Source organism: Panthera pardus, unplaced genomic scaffold (assembly GCF_024362965.1).
Source record: "Panthera pardus isolate Hobbes unplaced genomic scaffold, ASM2436296v1 HiC_scaffold_8, whole genome shotgun sequence".
NCBI lineage: Eukaryota > Metazoa > Chordata > Mammalia > Carnivora > Felidae > Panthera > Panthera pardus.
In genome coordinates, this window is record NW_026527013.1 from 59,651,618 (window position 1) to 59,671,297 (window position 19,680).

Here is a 19,680-nt window from a genome sequence, read left to right on the forward strand (position 1 = left end):
GTTTAGTTGTCACCGTAATTGGATGTAGCATTTGATTCTCGGTGAACCTTTGCTGGAGATCCTCAGAGATTATCGGACTCTACTCTGTTCAGGAGGCAGACTTAGTACATTTCCATAGTTTCCTTGCTACCCTTCTTTTGCCATTTGGAACAAGTGACTGACACACTTTTCTTTGGTCCCAGGAAAGTGGGGGCTCAGCAAGAACTGATTCCCGAGCCATTCAACTAGCCAAGAAAAAAAAGCAGAAAGGAGCTGGGAGCATCGCAGGTGAGGCTGTGTGTGCTGGGGGAGTGAGGGCTCTGAGTCACCCTGGGCCTTAATGAGAAGAAACACACGAATAGGCATTTCTGTGTTCTTTGTGTTACTTTTACGTTCAAAATGCCCTTTATGTGAACTCCAGAAGATACCGCAAAATTTCCAGCATCCATCTGGAGATGTCTTGCTGACCTGAAAAGGCTGTGCGAGAGTTAGCGGTTGCAGACGCCAGTGTCTGTTGCCTAGTAGGCCGCTAAGGTAAAGAACAGCCAGGCCAAGGGTCAGAAGAGCAGAGGTGGGAACCTGCTGCCAGATGGCAACTGGCCCCTGACCGTGGCATTGGGAACAGCCTGGGGACGGGGCTGCTGCTGTCCCAGGAGCAGGGTTTTGCGGAGCCAGCCCTTGGGTGGCATGTGGCATTGTGGATGCGTAGTTCAGCGTTCTGTTAAAATCTTGTAATTTTAAAATGTCAGCAACTTTGTCGAATTTTTAAAAAACACTTGAGTGGACCAGACAAGACCTGTTAATTTGTGGCCTCGTGCATCTGTCTGTTGTCCGTCTAGAGAATGGAATGGCGGGATGCCGTGCATGAAGAAACTGGTAAATCCTTCTGTAAAGGAAACAGCGACGACTTCTAGTACCGTTTTTCGAGTGTTTCATGTGTCTCTTTGTCTAAAATTTATTTGAAGAATATCAAAGAGTATGTAGGGTTAGCAGTACAGTTTGTATCTTTCTTAATATCTTGGCTTCTTTAAAATCACTCCCTATTTTCTGTTAATCCATTTTCTTAAAGCAGATAGTGCCCTACAGCGAATGTTGTTCATGGCCCTGTTCCCTGTGACTGGGGAGGGGTTACCTCCACAGCGGTCACACAGTGTCCCCATGGCACTTGTAGAGATAATAGAAGAAAGTATGTGGTGGTAGAGGACGTCCATAGAGTGAAAGAATCTAGCACCTGCTAGGCAGAGTCAGTGAAGGGAAGCAGATGCCTCTGTTTAACCCGATCGGTAACCTCCACTTGAAGGACAAAGGACACTGAACATTCAGGTGTATGGTACATGTTACATTGACTGCATTGCTTTTGGGTGGCATCTGTGGAGGTACTTTTATTTTTAATTGTTTTTATTTGTAGAGGTGGTTTTACTTATTTTTAATTTTTTAAATAGTTCCACATTATCTTTTAAACAATGACACTTAAAAAGCAAACCCATATGATGTTATTTATCACTTCTTTAAAAATTAACAGTATTTCCTTAATATTTAGCAAGTGTTCAAATTTTCAGTTGTCTCAAACGTTGTAAATGATTTTTACAGCTATTTGCTTGAATTGCATTCCAAGTAAGCCTCATATTACTATTGGTTGATATGTTTCTTAATGTTCTTTGTCATCTGTAGGTTTCTCCCTCCATTTTTGTCCCGTGTGCTTGTGGGAGAATCTGGGTGGTTTGTCCCGCGGAGTTGGCCAGTCTAGATTTGGCTGGTTGTACCACTGTGCTGGAGATTAACCGGTTCCTCTGTCTTCTGTGGTTCCTATAAATCAGTGATCCCATCTAGAGGCTGGATCTAATCGAGCTTTGATCCAGTGGGTCAGTTGTTGGCGGGTGGCGTAACTCCCTTGCAAGTGATTAGGTGTTCTTCCTTCTGGAGGTCCCAGACCTCTGGTGGGCAGTCTGTCCTGTTTGCAGACAGTGCTGACTTCTCCCATTGTGTGACAAAGTATTGCCAACCAGGGGAGCTCACCTGGGCCTTCATATCCACACGTTGATCGTGTCTCGATTGCACAGATGGGTGCCTGTCCATGTGGCTGACAGTCTCCAGCCCCTCCGAAGGTTGAGCTGACTCTGCGACCCGAGACCTCCACCATAAATCACATCGGTAGACTGTCTGAAGTGCCTGAGGGCTCCCAGGTAGACACACTTACCAGGCTGGACCTTCCAGGGACCTTGCGATTTCTTTTCAGGATCGAGAGGCAAAGGCCAGACTTGTCCTTGGGCAAGGTTAATCTGCTCCTGCGCTCATACAAATATCCTGTTTCTCCTTAAGCCTCCCCTCATTCAGCGCTTAAGGGTGGACTTTGATACTGTGGTGTTCTAGTGGTGATTTTCTTTCTCCCTCATCCCTGTACTTCTCTAAGGGAAAGCGGTCTCTTCTCCCTCATTTATGTTTTGGTTACATTAGTGTGGACTCAGAAGTGTTTATTATCCTTTAGGTTATTGTGAGGAGTACTGGACAATAATCAGTATTATCAGTATTTATTTGCTGCTCAGATTGCTCCAGCTCTGGCTCCTGGCAGCTCTTACAGTTGGATTCTTGTGCCCTTCCTTCCTTCCTTCCTTCCTTCCTTTCTTTTTCTTTCTTTCTTTCTTTCTTTCTTTCTTTCTTTCTTTCTTTCTTTCTTTCTCTTTTTTTCTCTTTCTTTCTTTCTTTGATCTTTATTTTTGAGAGAGTGAGACAGAGACAGTGTGATCTTTATTTATTTTTGAGGGGGGCAGAGAGAGGGAGGCACAGAATCCAAAGCAGGCTCCAGGCTCCAGGCTCCAAGCTGTCAGCACAGAGCCCGACCAGGGCTTGAATCCACGAACTGCGAGTTCATGACCTGAGCCGAAATCGGACGCTTAACCCACTGAGCCGCCCAGGTGCCCCAGGATTCTTGTGCTGTTTCAACATGCCCTGTTTTTTTTTTTTTCAGGGGCATTTCCCTAACTTATGGCACCGTCTTGTATTTTCCCTGCCCCAGCCCAGTTTTCAGCCACTTCTCCTTTTATTGGAAAATGGTTTCAGAAACCAAGGTCAGGGCACTCTTTGTGGTTGTTGCTCATTGCTACCTGGGTGTCATTGTGCCTAGGCCTTCCCAGCAGAAAGGGCCAGGGAATATCTTCATGTATGTTAACCTGTGCTGGCTGAGGTTTGGACTTGGAATATTTTACCTTTTAAACGGTAATAAGGTACATCTGTTCTATATTTTTTAACGTGCCTAGTTAATATGTCAGCTCTTTTCAGTTAAATATATTTCTGTGAGTTCATGTCAGATGTTAGCCACTAAATAATTGTTTGGCACCAGATTTAGAGGGGGAAATGTGGGTTTGGGAGCTTTTTGGCTTTCAGGATTCAATGATTATTGTGTAATAAGTCTAAGAGATGTGGGGTGCCTGGGTGGCTCAGTCGGTTGGGCGTCCAACTTCGGCTTAGGTCATGATCTCATGGTCCGTGAGTTCGAGCCCTCTGTCAGGCTCTGTGCTGACAGCTCAGAGCTTGGAATCTGTGTCAGATTCTGTGTCTCCCTCTCTCTCTGCCCCTCCTCTGCTCGTGCTCTGTCTCTCTCTGTCTCTCAAAAATAAAGAAACAAAAAAATAATAAGTCTAAGAGAAGTTGCAGGGAAACAGGACTCAGTGGAGTTAAGCCATTTAAACACCGTTGGGGGTCATCGTTGTCAGTGTAGTTAAGTGCAGAGTGTGCATATTGATTCTTAGAAAATGTGCAATCTGAATGATTGGAAAAATAAGGTATAGGGTCTGAAATTCAAGACTATTCCCATTGGGTTGCTATTGTGTACAGAAAGTAAAATTGCGCCATTTTCTGTATCTTTAGTATTGTGGTCCCCTGCCAAATATAAAAATATAAAAAATAAAGAGAAACTTTCATTCTTGAAGCTGATAGCAAAACAAACTTTTTTTTTAATGCAACCGACATCAGGACTACTAATGGATGTGTGTTTTTCTGGTCTCTGAGGTTGGGGAAAGGAAAGAATGTATAGCACTTAACAGAAGAGGCAGTAAACAGCAAAACCGTGTCTGTGTGGCAGTAAAAATGTAAATGCACGTGACTGCCCTAACTTTTTTTTGACCAGAGTCAAAAGGCGAAAATCTCTATCACGGGTTGTCTAGAGGTGGCACACCCTGGATGGGAATATTTAGGAAGCTTAAAATTAAGACCGGATAAAACCATCACAAAGCAGGGGTTAATCATAAATATCAGAAGCGTAGAATTCAAAGCAATTGGGGTAGAGAAGACTTTCCCTTTTGTTGGCTGCTGTTCACATGTGTAATCAACAGCAAGACTAAGATTTATAACATTTTTGTGAATATTTAGATATGAATATAATGGTTATATGAATAACCATTATGTGAATATTTATATGAAACTTATAATACCAAATAAGATAAAGTAAAAAGTGGTGGAAATCTAGAACTGGGTAAATGAAAACCTACCAATATTGGAAATGGGTAATTTAGCTCATTATTTGCAAATTAAGCACAAAACAATACAGATATGAAAGATATTTACAATGGGGTTAATAAAGTTGATTTCGTAGGTCCTACTCCATAACCATGGGATATTTATCAAAATTAAACTGAACAAGTTAGGAAAGCCGTAAAGTCTTTAGGGGAAAGAACCTAATTTGGTAGTACATGTTTTTGACCATAGTGGGGTAGAATAGAAAGTAAAAATTACTTGGAAAACAAAGGAAAACTTAATAAACTCTTTGGTTTAAAGACATGTAAGTAACTGCTTATAACATAAACATGTAACGATGAGAAGTGTCCGATGTGGCTAGTTAGGAAATACAGTGGAGAAAATACCACATTCACAGTAGTGACAAAAATTCCAGAGCAACCAGGGGGAAATCTTGTGAGTGGGCAGGACATAAAGGAGGAGGAAGAGAAGAAGACAACAAAACTTGATTCAGAGAAAAGATGATGTTCTCAAATGTGGTGACTCCTTCCTTTTGATACACGTCCTTGGTGCCTGCCATGCAGGGACAGGTGAATAACATGGGCATCACTGCGTGCATTCTGATGTGGGAGTTGGGGGTGGGGGTGGAGTTGAAGGGAGTTTTGGATAAACAAAAACAGTAACTCAAACGGTAAATGTGAATGAAACAAGGAAAGGGGTCTGTGTTGGTTTGCAGTTTTCAAATAGGGTAGACAGAGGCCTCAACAGAGGAGGAGACCCTTGATGGAGGGGAGGAAGGGAAATAGCCGTGTGGGTAGATGTGGACAAAGGGACAGCCCCTGCCAGCCTGAGGCTGGAGGGTGCTCTCAGTGGAAAGGCCTCTGAGGAGGCTCACTTTTCGGAAGTGATCAGAGAGCAGGTGGGAGGCCAGGCTGCTTGGGGCTGTGCTGGAACTTTGTCTTTTGCTCACAGTCGGATGGGGAAACATGAAGACATAATTAGAAAAGTGACACCTTTTTATTTATTTATTAAAAACCATTTATTTAAATGTTTGTATTTGAGATAGAGCGCAAACGGGGAGGGGCAGAGAGAGAGGGAGACACAGAATGTGAAGTAAGCTCCAGGCTCGGAGCTGTCAGCACAGAGCCCGATGCGGGGCTCGAACCCACAAACTGTAAAATCATGACCTGAGCTGAAGTCAGACGCTTAACCGATTGAGCCACCCAGGCGCCTTCTGAAAGTGACATATTTTTAAAAGGATCATTCCAGCTGCTCTGGTGAAAGTAAACCCTAAGGTCAAGGGTCAAGGAGAGCAGGTAGGGGTTCCTTGCTGTCCCCAGCAGGGCAGATGGTGGCTGCTGGCAGGAAGAAGTGGGTAAATGCTGGAGCTGTTTTGATGGAGCCATCAAGATTTGCTAACAGCAGTGGAGTGCTCAAGAGAAAGCCGCCTTTACAGCAGTCAGGCAGACTCTTCCTGCAGGCTTTAACACAATTCTATCTGAAATCCCGCGGAGATTTCAGAGCACTTGTGTAGGAACCTAGGGGCAGAGGTTCCTGAGGACACGTGGGACACTGACCTGGAGGATGTGCCCTCTGCCTGGAGATGCCTCACAAGCTGCAGCCATGAAAACCGTGGTGGAGCCGTGGCCTTAGGCCAGGACACAGAGGGACGCACGTTGATAAACAGGCCTGTGGCCGTTCTTCTTTGTGCGCGTCAATATGGTTCTTCCAATTATGGCAAACGAGTGACGGCCTTTTGGGAAGAAACACTAAGGTTCCGTGCAGGATAAAGAACGAAGACGAGGGCTTTAAGGAATTTGAAAGGCATGGAAAGCTGTTCAGATAGCCAGTGCCTACTTTGTTCTCAGCTTTGTGGTTTCTGTGGTTCAGCTCGCGTTTGATCTTCACGGTAGTTCTCTAAGGTAGACACTTCTCAGCAGCCGGCCTCATGCCCGGGCCGCCACGCCACTCTCCCTGGGGAGCACGCTCCTCATGGGGCACAGATGCCCAGAGCAGAGCAGAGGCACAGGCCTTGGAGATCCACGGACATGGAAAGGTTTTGAATGAACAGACACAGCATGAAATAAGAAGAAAGATGAAGCATCCTTAGGAAAAGGGGTAGGGGACCTGAGCAAGCGCTGTGCAGAAGGCGGCTGACACGAGGAGGCGTCCCCTTCGTTGTCAGAGGGGTGTGCTCGGTACTCGGAGGCGAGGACACCCAGAGCCCACACGGGGGCGCGAGGAACGCGTCCCCAGGCTGTGCTGGGGAGAGCCTCACTGGGGATGCAGTGTGACATTTTTGGACGGTTATTTGATACTGTTTTCGAGAGCCAAAAGATCTGCGTAACGTTCAATCATGAAATAACTATTTTGGGACTTTTCTCAGGGAAGTATCCAGGGATCTACGTAAGGGCCCACGTGTCAGCTGCTGCTCAGTGTGGAGCTGTGTACTACTAAATATTTATAGCTCATAATTATTATGCCAGCAAAGCACACGTGCATAGGTTTGGTAAGTCCGTGTTTGTAAGAAAAGCCGAGTGTGTCTTTGACAGACACATTTTGTGCATGTATTTGCATAGAAACACAAATGGTAGAGCAAACATATATCCTTGCATGGATAGTGGTTTTTCTTGAGTGTTAAGATTATGGGTTTTTAAATCATTTTCACCATTTTTGTTTTTTGTACTTGAAAATACATTAATTATGTAATTAATAAATATCGACCCCCAGTTTAAGTCGTGGGAAGTAGAACAGCTATTCTGCCAGGATGGAGCACACCAGTGGAGGCTTTGGGGGGGGGGGGTCACACCTGGGGCATTTGGGCGAGCTCCCCAGCTGCTTTACCTGTAAACCGAGACATGGAGTCTGGAACTGGTCTCCCTTCCCAGAAGGGGGTGATGGAAGCAGTAAGGAACAGGTGAGGGCCTGGCAGCACGGGGTGGGGCCCTCTGTGGCTCCTTCAGCACAGCCAGCTCGTCCCACATTGGAAGATGGGCGTGCGGGTGGACGGCCAGGTGAGATGCTGTGCTCGCTGCCACTGGTCAGTCTGTGCCACTGGAATGTTTGATTAATTGGGTTGGTTTGAGCTCTGAAATTAAGTCAAAAATCTGTTTTTTATAATACATGTACACACATTTTCCCCCCCACATTAAAGCAAAAATTTTTAGGCGTCGGAGTCACTAGGCTCCTTCCATTTCTTCCCGCGCTGCCATGCTGAGAGCAGGAGAGCCACACTAAGGGAAGACGGGAGAAAGGCCCCAGCGCGGGCTGGCTGTTAACTGAGGACATGCCTCAGTTACAGCCTGTTTTCTAGAAGAGAATTCTGGGAACATTCACGCAGACACTGGACCTGCAAGAGTGGATTGTGAACTTGAGCGTCATGAAGGCCCCCGGCAGGGTGGATGGGGAGTCTGGACTGCGGCTGGAGTAAACGCTCCCTGGTGGTGCAGGAGAATGTGTGTCAGGATCACTTGGGGCTGTTTTACACCCCGTAGGCTCCATGTAGGCGCCCAGGGTGGCTGGCGTGGCCCGTGATGGGGGAGCAAAGTGGATTGCAGACGGGGGGGGGGGGGTGGGTATGGGGAGGGAGGCCACCTGGTCTTGTCCTTAGGATGATTTTGCTTCAGCTGTCCATGGTAGTACCCTCTGCACCGCTGACCTTCACCTACCCAGGGTTAGACCGTGCAGGTTAGCATAAGCACAGCGCGTTTGACCAGCTCTTCGGAGAGGGAGCCTCCTGGCAGTACACTTGTGGGCAGGGCAGCGCCCATCCCTTGGGGCCCAGGTTCCGTTTGCTTCCTGGACTAGAGCGATGGTTTGAAGAGCTGGTATGGCCGGAGATCTGAAGCAGATAAAGGGGCTTGAGGGCAGCGGACTTCCTGTGGTGGTGATGGTGGTGGTGGTGGTGAAATGTGACCCCTGTCCCCGAATAGGCTGGGAGTTGAGGTATCCTGCACCCGGCGGTGAGCTGGTGATGAGGCTCTTCTCAGTCCTGGTCGTACAGGCCTGCCCTCTACTGACTAGCTGCTGTCCCTTGTTTTGTTTCTGTTACCTTTACAGAGCGTGCCCTGTGCTGTTCCCTTCTGGAGCGGGTGTCTCCCTCCCCTTCTGTCTCCTTGGTAGACGCCTGCTACCCCTGCAGGTCCTCTCACCTTGCTGTCAAGTGAGCATGGAAGTCTGACCCTGGCAGCCTGCCGAAAACTCTCTCTGGCAGGTTCCTGATCCTTGTGAGGAGGGGCCTTTGTGCAGCATAGAAGATGTGATTGGCTTTGCCACACTTTGGAGAGCTGTGCTATATCCGTGCCGCCATGTGCGGCGACTTGTGACAGCGCTAAGTGGTTAGGGATCGGAGCACCACCATGGGGGTCAGGGATGGGGTTGAGATCTGTTCCTCTGGTTGCAGTGGCTTTGGGCAGGTGTCTGACCCCTCGGCTGCAGCCTCCTCCTCTGTTTCGAGGGACAGTACAGGACCTGCCTCTCCAGGTGGTTGTGTGGATTACCCATGACGATTCTTATGGTAAAGGATTCTAAGTAAAACACTTAGCCCAGTGCTGATTAGAGGACCCAGTGGTTAGTTCAGTAGCATGTATGTCTTGCTCATCACAGCATGTGCTTCTGTACATTCATTTAGTTTTTATTGGAGCAAAATAAGGAAAACAGTGGCAGGACTTCGTGTGTATGTGGCTCCAGTCCGCTGGCTTTTGGAGTTCAGCGGGCAGGGGTGGGAGCCAGGCCCTGGGAGCCAAGGCCAGATGTGTGTGGTCTGGTGGTCCTGAACTCTGGATGGTACATGGAGGCGTATTCTGTCCCCAAATCCTGCCCCTGTTTCTCTGTCACCCTGGGAGCTCCTGGACAGCCTTTTCATGTGAACCATTAGAGTCCTCCTTTCCAGCTTGCCAGTTTGACCTTCACGACCTCAGGACTGTCTTTCCTAGACTCCTAGCCTAGGTCGGCCAGCAGGAGCATTGGCAGGGGATTAGGTGGACGGAGGAAGGAGGAACCGGGACCTTGCTCACGCTCTGCTTTGGTAGGAGTTTTATGACAATGGCTGTGTTTCCCCCGCGGTCCCAGTTCTTGCTGGGCAGCCCTTGACCCTGATATAGTTCTGGCTCCTGGGCACTGTCCCTCTTCTGGATTCTGGGGTGGTGGTGCCTACCTGCTGTGCCAACTTAGGTGGTTGCTCGTTAGTGTGCTGTCACTGGTGTACCCCACCGTCTGCGTGGAATCCCTCTGGGTGTTATACCTAGAGTGTTCCTGGGGCCCTGATGGGCCCCTGACTAATCCTCTATGGACAGTTTCATAAGGGCTATGATGACTGCATTATGGCTGCTAGATTATCCCAAACCTTTTTCGAGATCTCTTGGCACTGGCCCTCTCAGTGTTTCCAGGGTACGCTCTACTGCTTCATCATTGCATTCTGTTTGTAGCTTCATCTGTATGTCCCTGGAAAACATACGTATGTGTGCTTAGGACACAGGCAGCAGTCGTAAGCTTCATGGTGAGGATTGCCGTTACAGCCCAGTACCTAATGAAGTAAAGATCCAGGCAGTATTTGAAAGAACGGCAAACCATGAACAGATAGCTAATCACCAGCCACATTTCAAATAAGAGGCATTCAGTTAGCATACCCCAGAGCTACGCCTGACCGAAGCATAACAGTTCATCGAAGCTCATATACCCAACATTGTTCTGATGTACTGCTCACAGCAACCCTATGAGATGTAAGTGCTGATGCTCCACTTTCTGGATGAAGAAGCTGAGGCACAGAGAGATTGACTTGACGGGGCTGCACAGCTGATGGATGGCCACACCGGGGGCGGCACCCAAGGCCGACTGGCTCCAGAACCTTCAGTCAGCCTGCCAGCGGTACTACACACAAGAAAAGAGCGTTTCGTCTTCAGCGAGTGAAGTGGGCGTAGAACCCCTGAGTAAAATACCAGCCCCTGAATTCCAGATGACTAGGGCTTGTGCAGGGTTCCACGTGAGTCACAGTTAGGCAGCTGTCAGTATGATTTGCCACATCAGAGAGCCAGAGGCGAACTGCGTGATCTTCACTGATGCCAAACAAGGCAGTCGATAAAACTCATCATTGTTGATTTTCAAAAATCATAAACATTTAACTAGGAACTAAAAAGATTTCCCTAATAATGGAGAACAAGTCAGAAAAACAGTCATTATTTTCAGCGGGGAACCTCTTCCTGTTATAATCAGAAGATGCAGCCACACCAGCACTACAATAACATTGGACGTTTTTATGGAAACTTTAGAGAAAAATCAATAGGAAGATGTGATTGCCCATCAGTGATGATTATCAGCCTTAGAAAACCCAAGGGAATAGACTCGAATAATTACAAATAAGGGTAAACCAGTAGCTAATTGTATAAAAAATGTTTGCATATATCACATGAGTTGCTTTTCTATCAGAATAATCGGAAAAACAATCCGGAAAAATAGATGTCACTCATAATGGCAATGAAAGTAATAAAGTATCAGAACTACTAGTGACAGATATGCTGGGCCTGGATAAGGGCCTGTTTACAGCTTACCGTGTACTTGGATGGAACACTCAATTCGTACTGTTAATTTACATTTTTTATTCATTTCCTTTAAAATCCCAAAGGAACCTTTTATTTCTTATTTTATTTTTTAAGTTCGTTCATTTTGAGGGGGTGGGAATAGAGAATCCCAAAGCAGGCTCTGCGCTGTCCCTGATGTGGGGCTTAAACCCACAAACCGTGAGATCATGACCCGAGTCCATGACCCGAGTCGAAACCAAGAGTTGAATACTTAACCAGCTGAGCCACCCAGGTACCCCCAAAGGAACTTTTTATTACTTTTTTTTAATGTTGATTTTTGAGAGCGAGTGACGGAGGAGCAGAGAGTGAGGGAGACAGAGGATCAGAAACGGGCTCTGCACTGACAGCAGACAGCCTGACTCGGGGGGCCTGAGGTCATGAACCCTGAGATCATGACCTGAGCTAAAGTTGGACGCTTAACCGACTGAGCCACCCAGGCGCCCCCCGAAAGGAAATTTTTAAAAGAAAAAAAAAAATACCCGTCAGGTTTAAGTTCATTTGGAAGACTTACTTGGTTAAAATCTCCACACGGGCTTCGAAAAAGAATTGATGGGGCAGGGAGACCACTGTGCTGGAGGTGACCCAGGCCTGCTGAAGGGTGTCCGTGACGAAAGCCAGCCAGTGCTCTGGTGGAGAGCAAGGCCCCCAAACAAGTGGGGACAGCCGGAGCACAGACGTGCGGGCCCGTAAACTGAGGGTGCATGTTCCGTCGGGTTCCGGTAATGTTGGTGTGCTCTTAGGGAAAAATCATGGATTTCTTAACGTACCTTCCCCGGCAGCTCCACCACCCAGGGAAAACCACTTCCAGCGTTTTGATGTTAAACATTTGCCTACGTGTCTAAACTATACCTGTTACTTGTTTTGAAGAAATGATACATGTGTATTTCTTACCTGCTTTTTGCTATTAAACACGAACATTTTTTCTTGTGAATAAACATGTTCTTGTGGTACATCCTTTAACAGCCGCGTAGAACTAAGCAACAGGAAGTGTGAAAGCATGAAGCCCCGGTGCCCGCCACCATACAGGGTATGTGATGGGTCTAGCCTCCCATCCTTAGGAGAATTGGGCAATAGGCACTCAGATAGTTCACTGTGTTCTGTGGTTCAGTGAGGATGCCCAGCAGAGAAAGCCTGCATGAGCCCAAAGTTCATCATGCTCCCCGGTACACGCCTGGTGGGGGGAAGGAGCCCTCTGAGCCAGCGGTGTGTAGGATAGGGAGCTGACCATCTCCATTGCACATCCCTCCTGGGGGCGAGGATGGCACGTGCTTGGGATGGCACTGGGTTCTGTAGCTGTTAGCATAGGGGCATCTCCAGGAGATGTGTGGAGCACCTTGCCTGAGCCAGGCTCTGTGCTGCTGGTCTCACCTAATTCTGATGATGGCTCTGTGAGGTGAGGTGAGGTGATGCTGCACCACAGTTCGCTGTGCACTTCGGCTCACCTGGCTATTTCATGCCTGAACAGGATTCTCTTTTTAGGTCTACTTAACTAGAAACTTAATTGCCAGCTGGATTTCTCCTTCTCTCCTCTCCCGGCTCTTTCAAGTTATCTAGCACAAAACCAGTGTTTCGGATCAGTGTTGAGGTTATCGAAGGAAAATTCGTTCATTATGAAGATGACTTGCCTTTTAAAGGTTTCTGGATTTCCACTGTGAGAAAGGGATTCTTTAGTTTTTCTTGAGATCGGTTTATTAAGTTTATTAAGTCATGTTGCACGTAGTGTCATGGCATCTTTACTAGTGAGGGCGGCCTCATGGCCGTCATGGAGTTCCATGTAGACACCATGTGTTGGCTGTAAGCCTTCAAGCATCCGTGGATTGGTGGGCTTGCATAACTAACTCAGGCAGTGTGTAATTCGTTTTTAGCTGTTTTACATGTTGATGGCACGTTACCAGATGGCACAGTGTATCATTTGGGGCCATGTACCCCAGCACCCTGTGCTGATGGCTCCAGCAGGTAAAGGTGTTTTTTCTCTTGAGCAGGGAGTCTAGATTTCAAGCACTTGGGCGCTCAGTGTGTGCGGGCTCAGGTTCCCTCTTATGGCCCACCTTTTCCCCTCGCAGCTTCCCCAGGGTACTGATGGGAGCCCTTGGCCTGGCTCCAGGAACTTGGATGGATGAGAAGACTTGGAAGGGGAGGTGAGCATGGCTAGTTGGAAGGGAATCTGCTTTCAGATCGTCATCTTCCATTTGTAGTTTGAGACCGTGCATTTGGGTCTAGGACTTCTGCAGGCTCTCCTGTCTGCCTTTCCTTCATGACAGCGAGTCCCGTCCCTCCACCAAGCTCCCTGTGGCGCAGCCCCTTAGGGCCTATATAAAAGCTCTTCCAGAGCCCCAGACCCAGAACACCTGAGAGTGCTGGCTTCGTGGAGGCATTGTGTATGGATTAACTCACACAGGCGTCAAGACTGCCTTGAGGCAGTCTTGCCAGCTTGGCATTTCTCGTGCATGGGTTCTCCTAGGGGGCCATGTTGAGAGGTTCTGCACCAAGATACAGTGTAGAGGGAGCTGTGGGGGTGGGAGCTGCGTTCATTTAGAGCCCTCACCTTTCCCACCTTTCTGCTCTTGATCTAGCATGAACTGCTTTTAAGGAGGATCCCATGAAAACAGCAGTGTTCAGATACGTAAGCCTGAGCAGTTCCTTTTGGCTGGTGACACTGCATCCCTAGGACGGACTATTAACCAGAGAAGGTGCTAGAGCCCTCCAGGTTAGACAGTGATTCTCATCTCAGTGTTTAACTGTGGCGTCTGTGGGACTACCAGATTCTTAGGTATTGGCTTGAAGGTACACACTGAAAAGAGAATGTATGTGATTCCTTTTAGATGGAGTGTGTGCTAATAGAGTAGCTAAAACCAGTTTAGCTTACGTGTATCATGAATATTCCCGTTCATAGTCCATCTTATTTCCTGTTACAGAATCAATACCTCTTATATCCCTTTAACAAAAATACAATCATATTCTAGTTACTGGCTTGTTTTTCAGCAGGGAATACTGTTGTCTTTCATGAGGTATAAAGGAAGCATGTTAATGCTGTTGTCTGGGAAAATTAAGTGGGATCTATTTCTGATTCTGTTCTCAGCATTTTTACTTCATTTCCCCCTAGTTGCATGGCATACAGGCTAGCACATGTTTTGAAGAGATACGATGCTTTGATCATAGTTCTTGCTTCATAGGTAAGATAGAGTGCGGCCTACGCACTTGTCATTGAATCATTGTGAAATAAATGAGGAGTGGCTCAGAATGACCTTGCTTTTATCTTATAGAGCTGGCTAGTAAGTATTAGATACACATATTTAAATCTTGCTTTTAAAAGTAGCTTAAAAAGGTACATTACTTGGTGCTTTCCTTCATAGTGATTTTCATAACATCCCTTGATCCATGTTGCAATATGTTTGTTTGACCTGAAAAATGAAATCGGACCTTTTGTGAGAAACAGGCACCATCCTGACGGTGCATGCTGACCGTGGTGCTCGCACTCATTCGTGTAGTTGCCCTGAGCTGCCCAAAGGAGCTGAATTTGCAGCTTCAGGGTGCTATAATTGTGATGAAATTACATTTAAAGCACACAAGCATTTATCTGTAATATTTTTTTAATTAGCAAAAATGTATGTTGACCCCGTTTGAGTCTAGCAATGAGTAATACTTACAGCCACATGAGCCTCCTGGAAGACAGGCCGTCACACTGTTCTCGATACATCAGTACAATTTTATTTTTAACATTTCATAATTATCAGAGTTTCTAGTATGTTCTGTTATTTTGGTTGGGTTTGTGTTACTAATTGCAATGGTGATGCAGGTTTTCAGATGATTTTAACTCTTAGAAAGTATATTGAAATAAGTTTTTAAACTAAAATTTTGTCTTTTTAAAGTTTATTTATTTTGAGAGAGAGAGAGAGAATGCACACGACCAGGGGAGGGGCAGAGAAAGAGAGAGAATCCCAGGCAGGTTCTGCACTGTCAGTGCAGAACCTGACATGGGACTTGAACTTATGAACCATGGGATCATGACCTGAGTCTAAATCAAGAGTCAGACACTCAACCTACTGAGCTACCCAGGCACCCCTAAAATTAATTTAATTTAATTTAATTTAGTTAGTTTAGTTTTAAGAGAGAGAGTGTGAGCAGGGAGAGGGGCAGAGGGAGGGAGAGAGGGAGGGAGGGAGGGAGAGAGAGAGAGAGAGAGAAAGAGAAAGAAAGAGAATCTCAAGCAGGCTCCATGCTCAGTGCAGAACCCAACAATGCAGGGCTTGATCCCATGACCCTGGGATCATGACCTTAGCCAAAATCAAGAGTCGGACGCTCAACCAACTGAGCCAGCCAGGCGCCCCTAAAATTTTAATTTATGTACATATTTTTTATCTCAGGGAGATATGCTAGGGTCATTGAAGACTTCAAAGCAGAACAGTGCGTCAGGTAAAATTCAGAGTGGAGTGGAATATCAAGCATGTTCAGGGAGAATAGGAAGTGACATGGAATTTCTTTACTGTTAAAGAAGAGCGAGTGGATCCCGCGCCTTAGCACCTCGCCTTGCTTCCTCACCCTTGTCCCAGCCTTGCTCTGCTGTCTGAAAACACGCAGAGCAGTTAGGAGGAGCATGGAGAACAGCCAGAGCTAATCCAGCAGGAGGGATTGGGTTCCCCGAGGCAGAGAACCTGGCAGACAGAAACGAGAAGGAAGTACTCAGGGCTGTAATGGAACTGCGATTCCCTGCAGTGAAGGGGGGCACTAAATGTGCCCCCGGGAAAAACCGAGACTTGCCACAAAGATGAATCCCTCAGACACCCAGGGGGGAAAGAGCAGGCCGTGGGTGGAAACACACTGCAGCCTACAGCACCCCCCCGAGCTGAGTCTGTCAAGTGCTGAGGGTTAAGGAGACATCATCCTGGAGTTTCCTGCCAGTCCTGTGCGCGGGACGTGTGGGAAACACCGCGAGGGTGATGGGCAGGATCAGGCAGGCAGTGGTGGGGTGCACACAGGTAGCACATAGCGCGGCTCCAGAGTTGGGCCCTCTAGGCTGGTTTTGGCATCAAGGTGAAAGGAAAACTCGCTGCCAACGGGGGTGGCCCGTCCTGTGTGCCAGAGTTGACCGTTCCCGTTTAAAATGGAAACTCAGAGTACGAGACCTAAAGGAAGAATGCAGCCTCTCACGTTTTTCCTCTTTTCCCATTAGATCATTAGAAATTTTCATGAGGAAATGCTTTCTGGACGTTCAGCAAGTCCTTCGGTTTCACTTGTTCAGTTTCACTTGTTCCTTTTCATTTTATTAAATTCAACAGAAGCAAATGCTTTTACTAACATGAAGTTGTGCGATACTCATTGTAAAACTGTCTTTCCGAAGCCATTCATGTACACGTGTCCAGGGCTGTCTGTACCCAGCAATCAACAGCACCTAAAATTCCTTGGCGCTTACTGTGACCCAGGCACTGTTCTCAATTCGTATCACATACTTATTTAATCCTCCCAAAACTTTGAGGTAAGGAGTATTGTTCCCATGTCACAGGTAGGGAACACTGAGGCCGGAGCTTAGGTTTCTTGTCCAAGGCCAGGTACCAGAGTCTTTGGTGGAGCCAGGATTTGAATCCAGGCCGCTGGTCTCTGGGGTTTCCCCCCTGCTCACAAGCCACATGGGTGTTAGAAAACCCCTTTCTGGGCATCCGGATCGTTTCTTTCTTCTTTGTATTTAAGTATTTTGAAAAGCGTGTTTTTATGAAATCAGTGAGGCGATGACTCTCGCAGAGGAAGCCGGACAGAAAACAGCTTGAAGGATTTGGCAGCGATTGGGCACGTGCCGTGGTGCCCGAGGGTGGGGTGTGATGGCCGCTTTCTTCCCTTCTCCGCTTCTGTGGTCCTGCTGCTCCACGCAGTGGTTGTGCGCCACGGTGTCGGGTCTCCTGTGTGCCTGCAGTATTGGGGTTGCAGGGTAAGGAGGAGCCTCCGCCCCCCCCCCCCCCCCCCCCCGCCAAGAAATGGGCACCTGGGGTCTGATTGCTGCACGTCCAGGAGACGTGTGTGAGTTTGCTAAACTTTCTGATCATAATCTCGGCTCTTTTCGTCTCTTAACCCCCCCGACTCTCCCTGTTGACTCGTGTTAAGCCTGCAGAGCTGTGCACCGCGACAACGGGACCGTGTGGCCCCAGAGTGGGGCCCCCGTGAGGGCAGGGGCCTGCGCAGTCACACTGTATATTGCATGTGGCTGGTCTGTTTCATTTCAGGAGCCTCGGGGTCTGCTCAGAGGAAGATGAAAGGTGGCAAAGTCAGTCCTACTCACTTGCACGCAAGCCAGACCGGTTGGTTGTGTGGGAACCTTGTGGTACCCGGTGGAGGTCTGCCAGGACCCGCTCCAGCAGCCGGGATGCCATGTGTTCAGGTCCAGTTATTGCAGGTAAGACCCAGCGAGCCAGGAGGACACTGGTCGCCAGGAGGACGCTGGCCGGGCGGCAGCCGGGGGCCAGGCTTCAGGCTGCATCTCCCTGGGCCTGCAGCTGTCCAGTGCTTCCTCTCAGGAACTGAGAGACTTCTAACCACCTCTCGACTTCTAACCATCCCAAGCACTGGATGATCGCTCTGTCACCCCAGCTCCTCCTGTCCTGTCTCTCTGTACTCGTCCGAGCTTTCATCCTTATGAGGATTGACGCTTCAGTGTCTGCACTGCCCCCGTGCGGTCTGCGTGCCACACCTCACTTGGAGTTCTGTGAAGTGGGGGTGCCGTGCCCCACTCCTGCCTGAGGCCTCCTAGCAGCCGTAAGGGCTGCCCAAGGCTGGCCAGAGGACGCCTTGTGGTGCCTGACTCCTCACCCTCCCCTGCCTGCCCTTCCCCAGACCTCACTTGTCTTCTCAGTGGGGGGGCGGAAGGGGCTTCCTCAGGCAGCTTGGCGCCCCTGTGTGTGGGGGGTGCTCAGTGCGACGGAGGACGTAGCCTTTATGTTTAAGGTGCTTTCCCCCGGGAAAGCTGGCACTGTTGCAGAAAAGGCGCTCGTTGCAAAGGGAGGAGCTGCTGTTTAAGAGACACCCGATAGAAGGTGTGAGCTTTGAGGTGGAGAAAACTCACTTTTGATTCTCTGCCTTTCCCTCTCTAGCTAGTGTTGTCTGGGGCAAGCTACTTATGTACGCCGGGCCTCAGTTTTATTGTCTAAGAAGTGGGAATGATGGTGTTGACAGTGACACCGGCACCAGGAGTTGAGTGGCGGGGCTGTGGGCTGGGCATGCCAATGAAGCTGAAATGGTAGCCAGTGTCCCTTTTCTTACTTGCATGATTAGGGGCCTAGGAGCCTCCCCCTTGCAGGAGACCTGTGCCCTCTTATCCCTTCTCGACGGTGGGCTGGGGCAGAGGGGGGCCTTCTTGTGTAGGGTGAGGCGGCCACTGGAGAGCTGGAGGGGCTGGGAGCCTCCGCCAGAGTTGAGGAACAGCCTAGACTGAGGGGCGGTATTGAGTTGGGGGGAGCTCCAGGGAAAGGGCCTGGGAGTGGGGGACAGCCAGATGGCAGGTGGTGTGGGTCTCCAGCTGGGAGCAAGATGAGAGGCTGAGGACCAGGAGGAAGGGCAGGCAGCCCCCTGCCCAGTTCCAGTTACTGCTGGGTCCTCAGGCCTCACGTGGCTCCCTGTGTTGCCCTGACTGGAATCCGGGGTGGGTGGGTATAGCACATTGACGGGGACTCCTCAGGCCAAGGTGAGGAATGTTGCCATGGCTGGTAAATGAAACATGTGCTGTTGCCTCCCCAGGACGACCCCTCAGGTGAAGCCGTCTCACCATTGGTTCTCAGCCCGCAGCCTTCCGCCTTCCACCCCCTGTTGGCTGTCGATTTGCCCGTCTATGTCCTCCAGGTGTGGATGCCTTACAACTCTTTGGCTTTGTTAGTAAGACTGTCAGAAGCTTCTGGCTTTCTGAGGCTTGTTTTACTGAGGTAGGCGTTGAATGGAGACCCATTGGGTTCGTTGCCAGGATCTTTTGCGGCTTTCTAGAAAGATGGGTGAATGACCAAGAAATAAAAGGCTGGTAAGAAAGATCAGATATGTTCACCATTGTAGCTCCTACTTGTAATGTGAAATTGGATATACTCCTCAAGTATTTTATATTTAGAAATTCTAGTCACTTTTTCTGGGAAACAGGCTGGCCAGTTTTTAACCTGTAGGAAAATAGACCCAGAAAAATTAGTTTGCTTAAGTAAGTGGATAAGCCAGTGGGTATAGGCGGCAATGGGTAATTTAGATTTGGCTATACAATAGTGAGAGTATGTAGCTAATCGAACTTCTAACAATTCAGTTTAAATACATGTTTTTAAAATCCACATACACAGTAATTTTAGTTTTCTTGTATTCAAATTGGGCTGTTGAGCATTTTCCTCAATACCAAAAATAACTATTGAGTCAAGTGCTGGTATACAGAGGAGCGGTGGGGCCCCAGACTGTCCTTGGAACGTAGTTTGGGAACTTATATTCAGAAAACCTCACAGATGTCAACTCCGTTCTGTCTGGTATTTCCACTCATTAGATGGTTCTTAAAGAAGCCTGGTAGTGTACAAATAACTAGCCAGAAGATGTTCACCGTCGCCTTGAATCTAATGCTGTGGGAATATTCTTCAGGCAGGAGGGGGTGGGTTAGGTGGGTGATGGTGTGGCCGGGAGGCCAGAGTCCTGGGCGGTCAGTGATGATGCAGGGGGCAGTTGGGAACTGGGAAGG

The 19,680-nt window shown here is 48.2% G+C and overlaps 1 protein-coding gene across 4 annotated transcripts in view; it reads left to right on the forward strand.

The window, feature by feature from the left end:
* ZXDC (ZXD family zinc finger C) overlaps window positions 1-19,680 on the forward strand; it is a 37,907-nt gene that overhangs the window by 16,212 nt on the left and 2,015 nt on the right. For all 4 annotated transcript variants that reach the window (XM_053898464.1, XM_053898465.1, XM_019430976.2 and 1 more), the window contains 3 exons: window positions 183-267; window positions 17,216-17,385; window positions 18,723-18,824. In XM_053898464.1, the coding sequence (XP_053754439.1) occupies window positions 183-267; window positions 17,216-17,385; window positions 18,723-18,824 (357 nt within the window). The remainder of the gene's footprint in view (window positions 1-182; window positions 268-17,215; window positions 17,386-18,722; window positions 18,825-19,680) is intronic.